The following is a 13478-nucleotide window of genomic DNA, read 5'->3' on the forward strand; positions in this document are numbered from 1 at the left end:
ATGAAAACCAATCAAATGCTGCAAGTTTTATTGCTGTCTGTTGAATACTGGTGCACTGGTTCTAGAGTATAATTGGAAGTGTGTGTGCAATCTTGACTTCTCTCAGCCAAGATAGAGAATTGCAGTGTTAGTTCTGGGTGGAAAGAAAGAGATGCCATGTTTCCTCTTGACGATTTAAAGGAACCTGGGAACCGGATACTTGACCTATGCACCAGAGTTAGTTGCAAGGCAATGAAGAATAAAAAAGTGTTGGGTTAAGTGTTTTTTTTTTGTTAAACAGCACACCTGTTCATGAATTTAAGAGTTTTTACATGTTACCTGTTGTCACAAATCAGGAGTTATGTATACTTTATTGCAAATGGAACGTTCTCACCAAAAATCACGGTGGAGATTATTATCGTTACTGAGTTCATAATGTATCTGGGAACTTAATTTCTTCTTTGAGCAAATAGTCATTGTGGCTTTTTAGGTTACGGAAATTTGAATTAGGTTAAACCGTGCTGCTGGCCTGCCTTAGTCTGCTTTAAAAGCCAGCGGTTTAGCCCAGTGTGCTAAACCAGCCCCTTCTCTCTAACGAAAACAGCCTCAAGTCCCTCAGCCTTTCCTCATAAGATCTTCCCTCCATACCAGGCAACATTCTGGTAAATCTCCTCTGCATCCTTTCCAATGCTTCCACATCCTTCCTATAATGCGGTGACCAGAATTGCACGCAATACTCCAAATGCAGCCGCACCAGAGTTTTGTACAGCTGCAATGTGACCTCATGGCTCCGAAACTCAATCCCTCTACCAATAAAAGCTAACACACCGTGCACCTTCTTAACAACCCTCTCAACCTGGGTGGCAACTTTCAGGGATCTATGTATATGGACACGGAGATCTCTCTGCTTATCCACACTGCCAAGAATCTTACCATTAGCCCAGTACTCTGTCTTCCTGTTATTCCTTCCAAAATGAATCACCTCACACTTTTCTGCATTAAACTCCATTTGCCACCTCTCAGCCCAGCGTTGCAGCTTATCTATGTCCCTCTGTAACTTGTAACATCCTTCCGCACTGTCCACAACTCCACCGACTTTAGTGTCATCTGCAAATTTACTCCCCCATCCTTCTATGCCCTCCTCCAGGTCATTTATAAAAATGACAAACAACAGTGGCCCCAAAACAGATCCTTGTGGTACACCACTAGTAACTGGACTCCAGTTTGAACATTTCCCATCAACCACCACCCTTTGTCTTCTTCCAGCTAGCCAATTTCTGATCCAAACTGCTAAATCTCCCTGAATCCCATGCCTCTGTATTTTCTGTCGTAGCCTACTGTGGGGAACCTTATCAAAGCCTTTACTAAAATCCATATACACCACATCAACTGCTTTACCCTCATCCACCTGTTTGGTCACCTTCTCAAAGAACTCAATAAGGTTTGTGAGGCACGACCTACCTTTCACAAAACCGTGTTGACTATCTCTGATCAAATTATTCCTTTCCAGATGATTATACATCCTTGCTCTCATAAACCTTTTCAAGGTTTTGCCCACAATAGAAGTAAGGCTCACTGGTCTATAGCTACCTGGGTTGTCTCTACTCCCCTTCTTGAACAAGGTGACAACATTTGCTATCCTCCAGTCTTCTGGCACTATTTCTGTAGACAAAAAGATGACTTAAAGATCAAAGCCAAAGGCTCAGCAATCTCCTCCCTAGCTTCCCAGAGAATCCTAGGATAAATCCCATCCGGCCGAGGGGACTTATCTATTTTCACACTTTCCAGAATTGTTAACACCTCCTCCTTATGAACCTCAAGCCCTTCTAGTCTAGTCGCCTGAATCGCAGTATTCTCCTCGACAACATTGTCTTTTTCCTGTGTGAATACTGACGAAAAATATTCATTTAGCACCTCTCCTATCTCCTCGGACTCCAAGCACAACTTCCCACTACTGTCCTTGACTGGCCCTACTCTTACCCTAGTCATTCGTTTATTCCTGACATATCTATAGAAAGCTTTAGGGTTATCCTTGATCCTACCTGCCAAAGACTTCTTATGTCCCCTCCTGGCTCTTCTGAGCTCTCTCTTTAGGTCTTTCCCATCTAACTTGTAACTCTTGAGCGCCCTAACTGAACCTTCATGTCTCATCTTTACATAAGCCTCCTTCTTCCTCTTGACAAGTTTTTCGACTGCTTTAGTAAACCACGGTTCCCTTGCTCGACCACTTCTTCCCTGCCTGACAGGTACATACTTATCAAGGACATGCAGTAGCTGTTCCTTGAACAAGCTCCACATTTCCATTATGCCCATCCCCTGCAATTTTCCTCTCCATCTGATGCATCCTAAGTCTTTCCTCATCGGATCAAAATTGCCTTTCCCCCAGTGATAACTCTTGCCCTGCGGTATATACCTATCCCTTTCCATCACTGAAGTAAACTTAATCGAATTGTGGTCACTATCACCAAAGTGCTCACCTACCTCCAAATCTAACACCTGGCCTGGTTCATTATCCAGTACCAAATCCAATATGGCCTCGCCTCTCATTGGCCTATCTACATACTGTGTCAGGAAACCCTCCTGCACACATTGGACAAAAACAGACCCATCTAAAGTGCTCAAACTATAGCGTTTCCAGTCAATATTTGGAAAGTTATAGTCCCCCATAACAACTACCCTGTTGCTTTCGCTTCTATCCAGAATCACCTTTGCAATCCTTTCCTCTACTTCTCTAGAACTTTTCGGAGGCCTATAGAGAACCCCTAGCAGGGTGACCTCTCCTTTCCTGTTTCTAACCTCAGCCCATACTACCTCAGTAGACGAGTCCTCATCACACGTCCTTTTTGCCACCGTAATACTGTCCTTGACTAACAATGGCACCCCTCCCCCTCTTTTACCACCTTCCCTGAGCTTACTGATATATCTAAACCCCGGCACCTGCAACAACCATTCCTGTCCCTGCTCTATCCATGTCTCCGAAATGGCCACAACATCAAAGTCCCAGGTACCAACCCATGCCGCAAGTTCACCCACCTTATTCCTGATGCTTCTGGCATTGAAGAAGACACACTTTAAACCACCTTCCTGCCTGCCGGTACACTCCTGCAACTTTGAAACCTTACTCATGACCTCACTACTCTCAACCTCCTGTATACTGGAGCTACAATTCAGGTTCCCAAGCCCCTGCTGAACTAGTTTAAACCCTCCCGAAGAGTATTAGCATATTTCCCCCCCCACGATATTGGTACCCCTCTGGTCCAGGTGTAGACCATCCCGTTTGTAGAGGTCCCACCGACCCCAGAATGAGCCCCAATTACCAGAAATCTGAAACCCTCCCTCCTGCACCATCCCTGTAGTCACGTGTTCAACTGCTCTCTCTCCCTATTCCTCGTCTCGCTATCACGTGGCACGGGTAACAACCCAGAGATAATAACTCTGTTTGTCCGAAATCTACGTTTCCACCCTAGCTCCCTGAATTCCTGCCTTCTATCCCTACCTATGTCGTTGGTACCTATGTGGACCACGAATTGGGGCTGCTCCCCCTCCCTCTTAAGGATCCCGAACACACGATCCGAGACATCACGCACCCTGGCACCTGGGAGGCAACACACCAACCGCGAGTCTCTCTCTTTCCCACAGAATCTCCTATCTATCCCCCTAACTATGGAGTCTCCAATGACTAATGCTCTACTCCTCTCCCCCCTTCCCTTCTGAGCAACAGGGACAGACTCTATGCCAGAGACCCCATGACTTACCCCTGGTAAGTCCCCCCACCCCCAAACCGTATCCAAAGCGGTATACTTGTTACTGAGGGGAACGACCACAGGGGATCCCTATACTGACTGATCCCTCTCACCGTCACCCATCTATCTTTATTCTTCGGAGTAACTACATCCCTGGAGCTTCTATCTATGACCACCTCTGCCTCCCGAATGATCTGAATTTCATCCAGCTCCAGTTCCCTAATGCGGTTTCTGAGGAGCTGGAGATGGGTGCACTTCCCACAGATGAAATCAGCAGGGACACTGACGGTGTCCCTCACCTCAAACATTCTGCAGGAGGAACATTGCACTACCTTCCCTGCCATCCCCTCCAGATAAAAAAGAAAGAAAGAGCTTACCTGTTATTCACTCCCCTTCTCAGCAAGCACCTACTCAGCAACTGCTGCGCCCCGCATGATAACACCTGAGGGAAAATAAAAGAAATACTACTTACCAGTCACCAGCCAATCCCTTGCCTGCAGGCTGTGACTTCACGGTTCATCTTCTTTCTACTTCTACCTGCCCTTGAGCCTACCTCTTGATCTTTACAGCAGTTGGTTTCTTTTGGTTAGAGGAGGGGGTAGGGAGGGAAACACTGAAGAAGTGTTTCGGTTTTAAGTGTCACTTGACAACAGCTCCTCCAGAAAGCACCTTCAAGTTACGGTGAGCACAACAGACGGATGCAAATTGCCCCCGCAACAGCCAATCAGCAGCTCCGCTCTTCTGCCCTTGGCTGGATGCTTGTCTTCACTTGAACAGTGAGGATCTCTTGCTCAGGTACACCTTCAAGTTAGGGTGAGCACAACAGACGTATACAAATTGCCCCCGCAACAGCCAATCAGCAGCTCTGCTCTTCTGCCCTCTGCTGGATGCTTGTCTTCACTTGAACAGCTAGGGTCTCTTGCTCGGGTACACCTTCAAGTTAGGGTGAGCACATCAGACTTATGCATATTGCCCCTGCAACAGCCAATCAGCAACTCCGCTCTTCTGCACTCTGCTGGATGCTTGTCTTCACTTGAACAGCTAGGGTCTCTTGCTCAGGTACACCGTTAAGTTAGGGTGATCACAACAGATGTATGCAAATTGCCTCCACAACAGCCAATCGGCAGCTCCGCTCTTCTGCCCTCTGCTGAATGCTTGTCTTCACTTGAACAGCTAGGGTCTCTTGCTCAGGTACACCTTCAAAGGGAGAGTGAAGGCAAGACCCCTCAAGTGAGAGTATATGTGCACAAGGGAGAGGAGGAGCACGAGGCTGTGTGGGAGAGGGAGGGAGAACACATTGGAGGGTGCGTGAAGGAGATGGAGGAAAGGAGGGCATGCAAGGGAGAGAAGAAGGGCGCAAGGGAGAGAAGAAGGGCGAAAGGGAGGGAGAGTGAGGGCGTATATGTGTGTAGGAGAGAGAGTAAGAGTGAAAGTGCTTTGTGTGCATCAGAGTGTGTTTGTGTGTGTGTGAGAGAGAGCAGTGCGAGCATGAATGTTTGCCTGGCTGGCTTACACCCAGTCTCAAGCTTCTCATTCACTCTCATCCTCAAACGTCACCACACTCTCACGCATCCACTCTCACAATAGGAGAGGATAAGTGAATGAGCAGCCAGAAACCGGCAGACAGCTTGGCGCACCCTCACTCATTCTAACAGTCTTGTTAGTAATTACTACGTTTCTAAATTATCTATTTATTGCTTTGACTTTTCTTTTGTTTAACAAATTGTTTCTTTTCCATACCTCAACTTTTTATTTGAAATCTTTCCAAATTTTGTTCATCGATCCCTTGAGGGAGGAAAAAAAATTAAAATGTAGCCCTTCATGCAAAAAGTCCTTCAGAATCACAAGTCCTTCAGAAGGTGGCCTGACTTGATGAAAACTTTGGGTTTAAGAACTGCGTACCCCCACAATGAAGTCCGCCAAGTCAAGAGTGCAGGGGACTTCCGGTGACGGCGGGCAGGAGGCAGCCGCACATTGGAGGGCTCCCGTTCAGAATGGCATTTTCGGGGAGTAACGCCCGGTCCTAGGGCCAGCGACGGCAGTAAAAGTCGGGGGATAGCGCAAGGAGAAGAAGGATGTCAAAAGACACCAAAAAAACGGCCGGGAAAAAAGCGGCTGAAAGTCCGTTGGAGAGGGGAAAGGTCACCACGGGGTCAACAAAGAAGATGGAGGCTGGAGCACCAGGGGAGGCCGCAGTGCTTACAGCTGAAGAACTAACTAAGGTGATGGCTGCGGAATTCCAAAAGCAGTTGGCGCAGATTGAGAAATGCATGGAGTTGGTGAGGAAGGAGATGCGGGAGGTTTTGAATGTGCTGGTGGAGGAGGCGGTTTCCCCGGTGAAGACGGCGGTGGCGAGCGCAGTGGCGGAGGTGCGAGAGCAAGGGGAGGTGCTGAAGGAAGTGGAGGAGACGGTATTGCAGCACGGTGATCAACTTGCGTCGGTGGGGAAGGAGATGCGGAAGGTGATGGACACGAACAAGAATCTGCGAGGAACAATGGAAGATCTGGAAAATAGATCCAGGCGACAGAATTTGAGGGTCGTGGGGCTGCCTGAAGGAGTTGAAGGACCGAAGCCGCTGAGTATTTTGCCGCGATGCTGGCAAAACTACTGGGGGAGGGGGAGGACCCCTCCCAATATGAACTGGATCGGGCTCATCGGTCGTGGAGCCCTGTACCAAAGGCGAGTGAGCCGCCAAGGACAGTGACTCTGTGCTTCCGTAGGTACAGTGTGAAGGAGAAGGCCCTGAGCTGGGCCAAGCAGAAGCGGGTGGTGCAGTGGGCTGGAGCTGGTATACGTGTATACCAGGACTTTACGGTGGAGCTGGCGAGGAGGCGGGCTGCCTTTAACCTGGTGAAGAGGGCACTGTACATTGGCAAGGTGCAGTGTGGCATTGTATATCCAGCGAAGCTGAGGGTGACTTACAAGCTCAGGGACTTTTATTTTGGAACGGCGGAAGCAGCGGAGGAGTTTGCGAAGGCAGAAGGACTGTGGCAGAACTGACAAATTGAGGAATGATCATGTGCCGATGTAACCTCATGACTGTATTTTCTTCTTTTTTGTATCACTGCGCGCGGGGGTTGAGGCTAAAGGAGCCAATGTTGCATATATTTGGACAAGGGAAGGGACGGGACTTTCATTCGAAAGGAGGGCTCTTTGGGGTGTAGGTGGATATGCGGGGTTTGTGTGCTAAAAGGGGATCTTTGGGCTTTCCTAGGACCGGGCAAGGGGGAAAGGGACCCGGGCGGGGGCCTCCACGCTGGCCGGTTGAAGCTGGCCAGTGAACGGGAGTGAGGTGGGGGGAGGGGCTGCGGCCATCGGCGCCTGACAGAACAGGGTCCGAGTGGTCTAGCCGGGGTGGAAAGTTGAGGGGAGGGAACCGAGGTTGGGAGAGGGAACCGAGGTTGGGAGGAGGAGTTCTACAAGAGGCAGTGGACGGGAGGAGCTGGAGACTTTGGGAGGGGGGGGGGTGGGGGGGGTGGGGGGTACAACTGTGGGGTATCATGCACGGTACTTTCTTAGAGGCTGGATGGCGTTGGTTGGGGGGGAGGTGGAGAGCCGTGTAGATTAAGGGTGACTACGGGTAATCCCTGATTCCTTTCTGTCATTTGTTTATGTCAACTTGGTGGTTGGTGGGCGGATGGGATTGTTGTTATTATGGGGATTGACATATCTTGTTGATTATTGTGTATTGTTGATGGGTGTAAATGTGGGAGAAAACGTGAAAAAGGAGAATAACATTTTTTTTTTTAAAAGTAAGTCAAGAGTGCAGGGTGTGGGGGGGGGGGGCACATACACAACAGCGAAAATTTGAGGTGTCAGGATTGGAGGCAGGAATCCTGGAATTTGGTCCGTTCCACCATATTTAAAGGTCAGCGGCATCTCCACAGCTCTTGAGAAAATCTGGCCCAGAGCCTTTAGTTCCACATGATTCCCTAATTCCACCTCATTAAATATTTGCAACGATTTTGCAGATACTTTGTGGTGGAGCTGCTGACTATGCTCAGAATTTAATGGATTGAACCACAACATTTTGTATGTGGTTTGCAGTTTGAATAGAACAGCATTTGAGGGTTGAGGGTAGGTGGGAGATAGGTTTCTTTACATGTGTTTATAAAAAAACAGAGGAACTAATGCAAATGTGTTCATCATTGTTATGTTTATTGAAAATATTGATGGGAGGTATCTTGCAATTTTTCTTTTGTAATTGCATTAAGAGTGAAAACGCTATATTATGAGTGCATATAACACTTGTCCAGGACCTGACAGCTAACACATTCTGTTAACTTCATAAACCTGCTGTAAGTTTGCTTTTACCTCATGCGTCACAACCTCGCCATGTCTGAGTATTGTAAAATGAGAACAACCCATTGCCTTGTTGCGCAGGAATTAAAACCACTGTGGTATTTCTGCTGCTGTTCTGTATGTTAAGAAAATCAGATAGCACCAACGTACACAATCAGCCCCAGAGGTTCTCCCCAACCACATCCTTTCCAGAAATATTTTTCATTGCATAGATAAGTTGCTAAATTGTACAAGCTCATTTTCAACTTATTCCAATGTTGATTAATTTTAGTCTGTGATGATAGAGACAAGTTTGAATGTTAATTGATACTTTTATAAGCCAGTTAGTAATACTGTTCCAAGAAATAAAATTCAGGATTTGTTCATATGTATTTAAAATATGTGACCTAATTATTGTGGTGCTTTGTCTGTGGCCTGATATTCATTCTGGTCGCACTTTGCACTTTCATTTTAAGTTAAAGAATTACTGGGGCAGCTTTTTGCAAAGTTTTGAACAGGAAACATTCACAATCCATTGTTTTCACCAGTAACACAAGAGCAAAATTATACTTGATATGTATATATTGATGTGTTGGGTGTTCTGGATCACAAACAGGTCACCAACACTGGAAGTGGTGCAACTCTATTTTATTATAAGGTTAACTATATTAACATACTTGAACTGTGGGGAAATGCAATACCAGCTTTAACTGTTGACCCTTGTTTAGTCCTAACCAGGTGATGCACTCAGCACATGGTGAATGTCTGTGTTTCAGGCTGTGAGCTCTGTGCTCGGAGCTGGCTGCTACTAGAATGAGCGGGAACTCTCCTGTCCCCTGTCTTTATAGTGCGTGTGCTCTCACTGGTGATTGGCTGTGGTGTTGTGTATGCTGATTGGTCCCACTGCATGTCCATCAGTGTGTGTGTGTGTGTCTGCACCATAATATACTGGTGTGTATTATGACATATATGTTCTGGAATAAAAGGGACAGCAGCAGTATGGATACAAAGTTGGTCGAGTGGCAGGAAACAGTGTACTCCTCAGTGGTTAATTTTCACACTGGAGCCACGTATTTATCAGGGTTCCCCAGGAGTTGGAATTAGGATCACTGGTTTTCTTGATCAAGTACATGGGTGTACAGGGAACAATTTCAAAACTTGGAAGTGTTGTGAGTTGTGAAGGGGATAGTGACAGGCTGGTATAATGGGTGGATATGTGGCAGATGAAATTTAATGCCCAGGAGAGTAAAATGATCAATTTTGGTTGGAAGAATGAGGAAAGATACTACAAAATAAAGGGCACAATTCTAAAAAGATGTACAGGAAAAGAGGGACCGGGGGGTACATGTGCTTAAATCCTTGAAAGTTGGGAGGAGCAGGTTGAGAAAGTGGTCGCTATGCCATATGGGATCCTGGACTTTTTAAATAGAGGCATATATCACAAAAGCAGGGAAGAAGTTATGGTGAGCCTTTATAAAACACAGGTATGGCCAGAACTCGAATATTGCCTAATTCTGGGCACCACATGGATGTGAATGCATCAGAAAGTGTGCAGAAAAGATTGATGAGAATGATTACAGGGATGAGAGACTTCAGTTACATGGATAGATTAGCAAAGCTCGGGTTGTTTTACTCTGAGCAGGGACGTTTGAGCGGAGATTTGATAAACGTGCTCCTCGTCATCTGGGGACTGGGCAGGTGAAAGTGTAGAGAACCAGAGGATACAGAACAGAAGCAGCATGAGAAAAAAAAATTTTTACGCAGTGAGTGCTTTGGATCTGGGACACACTGCCTGAGAGTGTGGTGGTGTTGGCACATTCAATCTGGATTTTCAAAAGGGAATTGGAGAATTATCTGAAGTGAAAAAAACTGCTGGGCTATGGTGAAAAAGGTGGGGAAATTGAGTATTTGAGTTGCTCTTAAAGAAAGCAGGAAGAGGCATGGCAGGCCAAATGGCCTCCTGTGTTGTTACCATGATTGAGCTAAACAATAGTTTTCACTTAATGAGATTTCAAATAACTCTCGCTATTTAATGAAAACCAATATATATTAGGAGTTTAGCAAAAGACATACATTTGGATGTAGTTAAAAAGATCAAATCACATAGGTGAGACTTTAGAGTCCCCCAGTATTGCATTGATTTTATCGGAGTTAACAAGGTTCTTGTTACCATAATACTACAATATTTCTTTCTGCTGTTGACTTTTGAAAAGGACTCCAAATAAAAATAATATTTATAACTCCAATTCTACCTGCCCTCTCTCTTGCCTTTTTATCCCATCTTTGCTATTCATTCCATCAGGAGCATCAATTGCTTTAACTTTTATTTTACCTCATTTCTTTGTTTTGTTATTTTGAAATGAAATCTTACCCATTTTCCTGTCACCTACTACCTTGCTGCCAATTCTGGAGAAAGAACCTATGTAAGTAAAATCGGGTCCCTGATTGCTGGCAAACTGCTTCCAAAAGGCAGTTTACTAACTAAGCCAGAAGACTGAATATTGAAGTTTAATCTGGTGCATTATTGGAGTCTTGATGTAGAGATGCCAGCGTTGGACTGCCCACCCCATTATTGGAGCTGTGTGCACCCCATTATTGGAGTGACCAGGCAAAGCTGTGAATTGGGTATTTTGGTGGGGGAAGGTATAAATAAATATAGAATCATAGAATTTACAGTGCAGAAGGAGGCCATTTAGCCTATCGGGTCTGCACCGGCCCTTGGAAAGAGCACCCTACTCAAGCCCACACCTCCACCCTATCCCCATAACCTGACCTAACCTTTTGGACACTAAGGGACAATTTAGCATGGCCAATCCACCTAACCTGTATGACTTTGGACTGTGGGAGGAAACTAGAGCACCCGGAGGAAACCCTCGCAGACACGGAGAGAAAGTGCGAACTCCAGACAGTCACCCGAGACCGGAATTGAACCCTGGTCCCTGGAGCTGTGAGGCATCAGTGTCAACCATTGTGCCACCATGATGCGCCCAAAATAATGACGCAACCGAAGAAAATGAGCACCCTGCAATAGTTTCTCAGTGACAGAATCAATAATTAAAGATTATTGCCTGATTATATAATGCATTAACATTTTTACGCTGAAGCATATTGTTTACATACAGTTTGATTAAAAAAATTAATTATTATACTTTAATCACCATGATTCCTCAGTGGTTAAGTTTAGTGAATTTGTAAATGCAATTGCAGGTTTTTTCTACCCACAGTATATTAAAGGAACATGTTTACAATCTTACTGGAATTATATTACAGAAACGTCTTTGCAGATTAATTTAAACTGTCACTGTGCATATCTATCAAAAAACGTAGGTAAATCTGATGCTGTATGCTTTTTGTAATGTGTGACATAATTGTGCTGCTTGAACCAGCAACTGTGTTTGGAGATTACTAAGCAAAAGGACAGCTATAACCTTTCTGGTTAGGCTATTTAATACTTAAATATAATCTAAACAACAACTGTACTTTCCACAAATTTTGATTATTTTGTTCATATAAAAAAAACACTGAGCAAACATTGTTTCCCCTGTTTTTTTTCCCTCCAGGAACAATATCGATTCTGTTATGATGTTGCTTTGGAATATCTTGAATCTTCATAGTGACGACATTTACACCTTTGAAACGTTATGCTAATTTTTGAAAGAAAGTCACTAAGCTTGTGCATGAAGAGTATACATTTAAATGAGGGAACTGGTTTTTATTATCTTAAGTATTCTGCCTCTGTTATGAAACAATGTGTATGTATGTATCCAAATGATTAACCAGAGAGCATTCAATGCCATCGTAATGATGTGATCTGGGTACATCTATTGTTGCTCAGTGAGAGGTTTAAAAAAAACATTTGTGTTAGTCAACAAAAGTTTTGGATTTTTTTTAAATATACAACCAACCTGTTAATCTGCATGCTCAAATTTGTACACAGTGATGCTACATCTTATTTTGAACCAAGCTTACTCGAAAGCGGAAATGTGTGCAGCGGTGTAAGATAGCCTCTGCATGCTGCCACAATAAATGTGCTAATATTTGGATTGGCTTATTAAAGTTTAATGTGTAATCTGCTGGATCGCATCAGATAATTTGTAGCGCAACTTTTATTATAAGCCAAAGATGAGTGTAAATATGTCTATATGAAGAAAGCACATTGTATTTATTGTTTGCTTGTAGTTCTATTGACAGCTGAACAATCATTTTTTTCGGAATAGCTATTTTTGGCTGAGCTTTGAAATTCAAATGTTTTTAAGTAGATTACTTTTGTACGTTGTGGTCAGCATAGGTCACTGACTTTTTTTAATTAATGCTTAGTAATGTTACCCGTTCAATAATGGAACATTGATATATTTGGGGAGTATATAAACTGGGACCAAATGCAGGTTTTTTTTCTTTGTCCTAGATGGGACACTCAAGTTTTATTACACAACTGTTAGCAAGCTAGTTTGAATAAAGCTAAGTGTGACTTATTGTCAACTGTACCTAGTTTAAATGACTATAGTGACGATTCATTACAGCTGATAACTGGAGCGGTATTAGTGGTAACTTACTAGGAGAGATTTAAGGAAAAATGTGTAGTCTAAAGGTAATCCAGCAGGGCAATGAACAGAACAATCTCTGTTTAGGATGAATGGTGTAATAAATTAGTTATTTGTGATGTATTTTCTGTGTCATTTAAATGTTTTTAAAAATCAAGATGACTTTGGGTATAGCAGAGTAACTGATTAAATAAAGGCATCATGTGATATGAAGTGTTGAAGAATGCTTATGAACATTTTCTAGTTATCTTCATATTACCGCCCTTCCTGTTGGAACCTATTCCATCACACCTCTTGCTTCCAAATTAACAGGACATTGACTACTGAGAATTGCATAGAAGCATCAGAGTTGCTAATTCCAATACGTTTCACTACAATGGAAACACCTTTTACAAACTGTAGCATTCCCCAACTTAGTTACTTCTGTTTAGTTTACATATTTTCATATTAAAGTCCTCACAAAGCTTTTTCAGTATGGAACACTATACATCAGTGGGAAATTACAATCTTGTTTTTCTGGTGACTACCAATGCAGATTGCACCAAAATTAATGGGATTGGGAGAGATGCGTAATGGGCAGCTCAGTCAAAGTTGCTGGTTTATCAAATACCACCACCTGCAGGTTCCCTCCTTCCACCTGCCATCCTGATTCGGAGCATTATCTTCATTCTTTCTTGATCGCTGGGTCAAAAGCCTGGAACAGTCTTCCTATCAGCTACTCTGGGTGTACCTATGCAGATGTTCAAGAAGGGGACTCACCACCACATAACCAAGGGCAATTAGGGATGGGCAACAAATGTTGCCCTGGCCGGTGATGATGCTTCTATCATGAATTTTTTTTTTTAAATCACCCAAAGTCAAAGTTCCTCTCTCCCACCACCACTACACCTTCACCCAAAATTTAGGGAGACTCTATGGCAGAGCAGAATCTGA

At 44.2% G+C, this 13478-nt stretch overlaps 1 protein-coding gene across 3 annotated transcripts in view; it reads left to right on the top strand.

Moving 5' to 3' along the window:
• Positions 1–12758, top strand: part of ptprk (protein tyrosine phosphatase receptor type K) — an 877717-nt gene extending 864959 nt beyond the window's left edge. For all 3 annotated transcript variants that reach the window (XM_072499228.1, XM_072499225.1, XM_072499226.1), the window contains one exon: positions 11565–12758. In XM_072499228.1, coding sequence (XP_072355329.1) covers positions 11565–11618 — 54 coding nt within the window. In that variant the 3' untranslated portion in view covers positions 11619–12758. The remainder of the gene's footprint in view (positions 1–11564) is intronic.
• The last annotated feature ends 720 nt before the right edge of the window (positions 12759–13478 follow it).

The sequence above is a fragment of the Scyliorhinus torazame genome, chromosome 4 (genome assembly GCF_047496885.1).
Source record: "Scyliorhinus torazame isolate Kashiwa2021f chromosome 4, sScyTor2.1, whole genome shotgun sequence".
NCBI classification, from domain to species: Eukaryota; Metazoa; Chordata; class Chondrichthyes; order Carcharhiniformes; family Scyliorhinidae; genus Scyliorhinus; species Scyliorhinus torazame.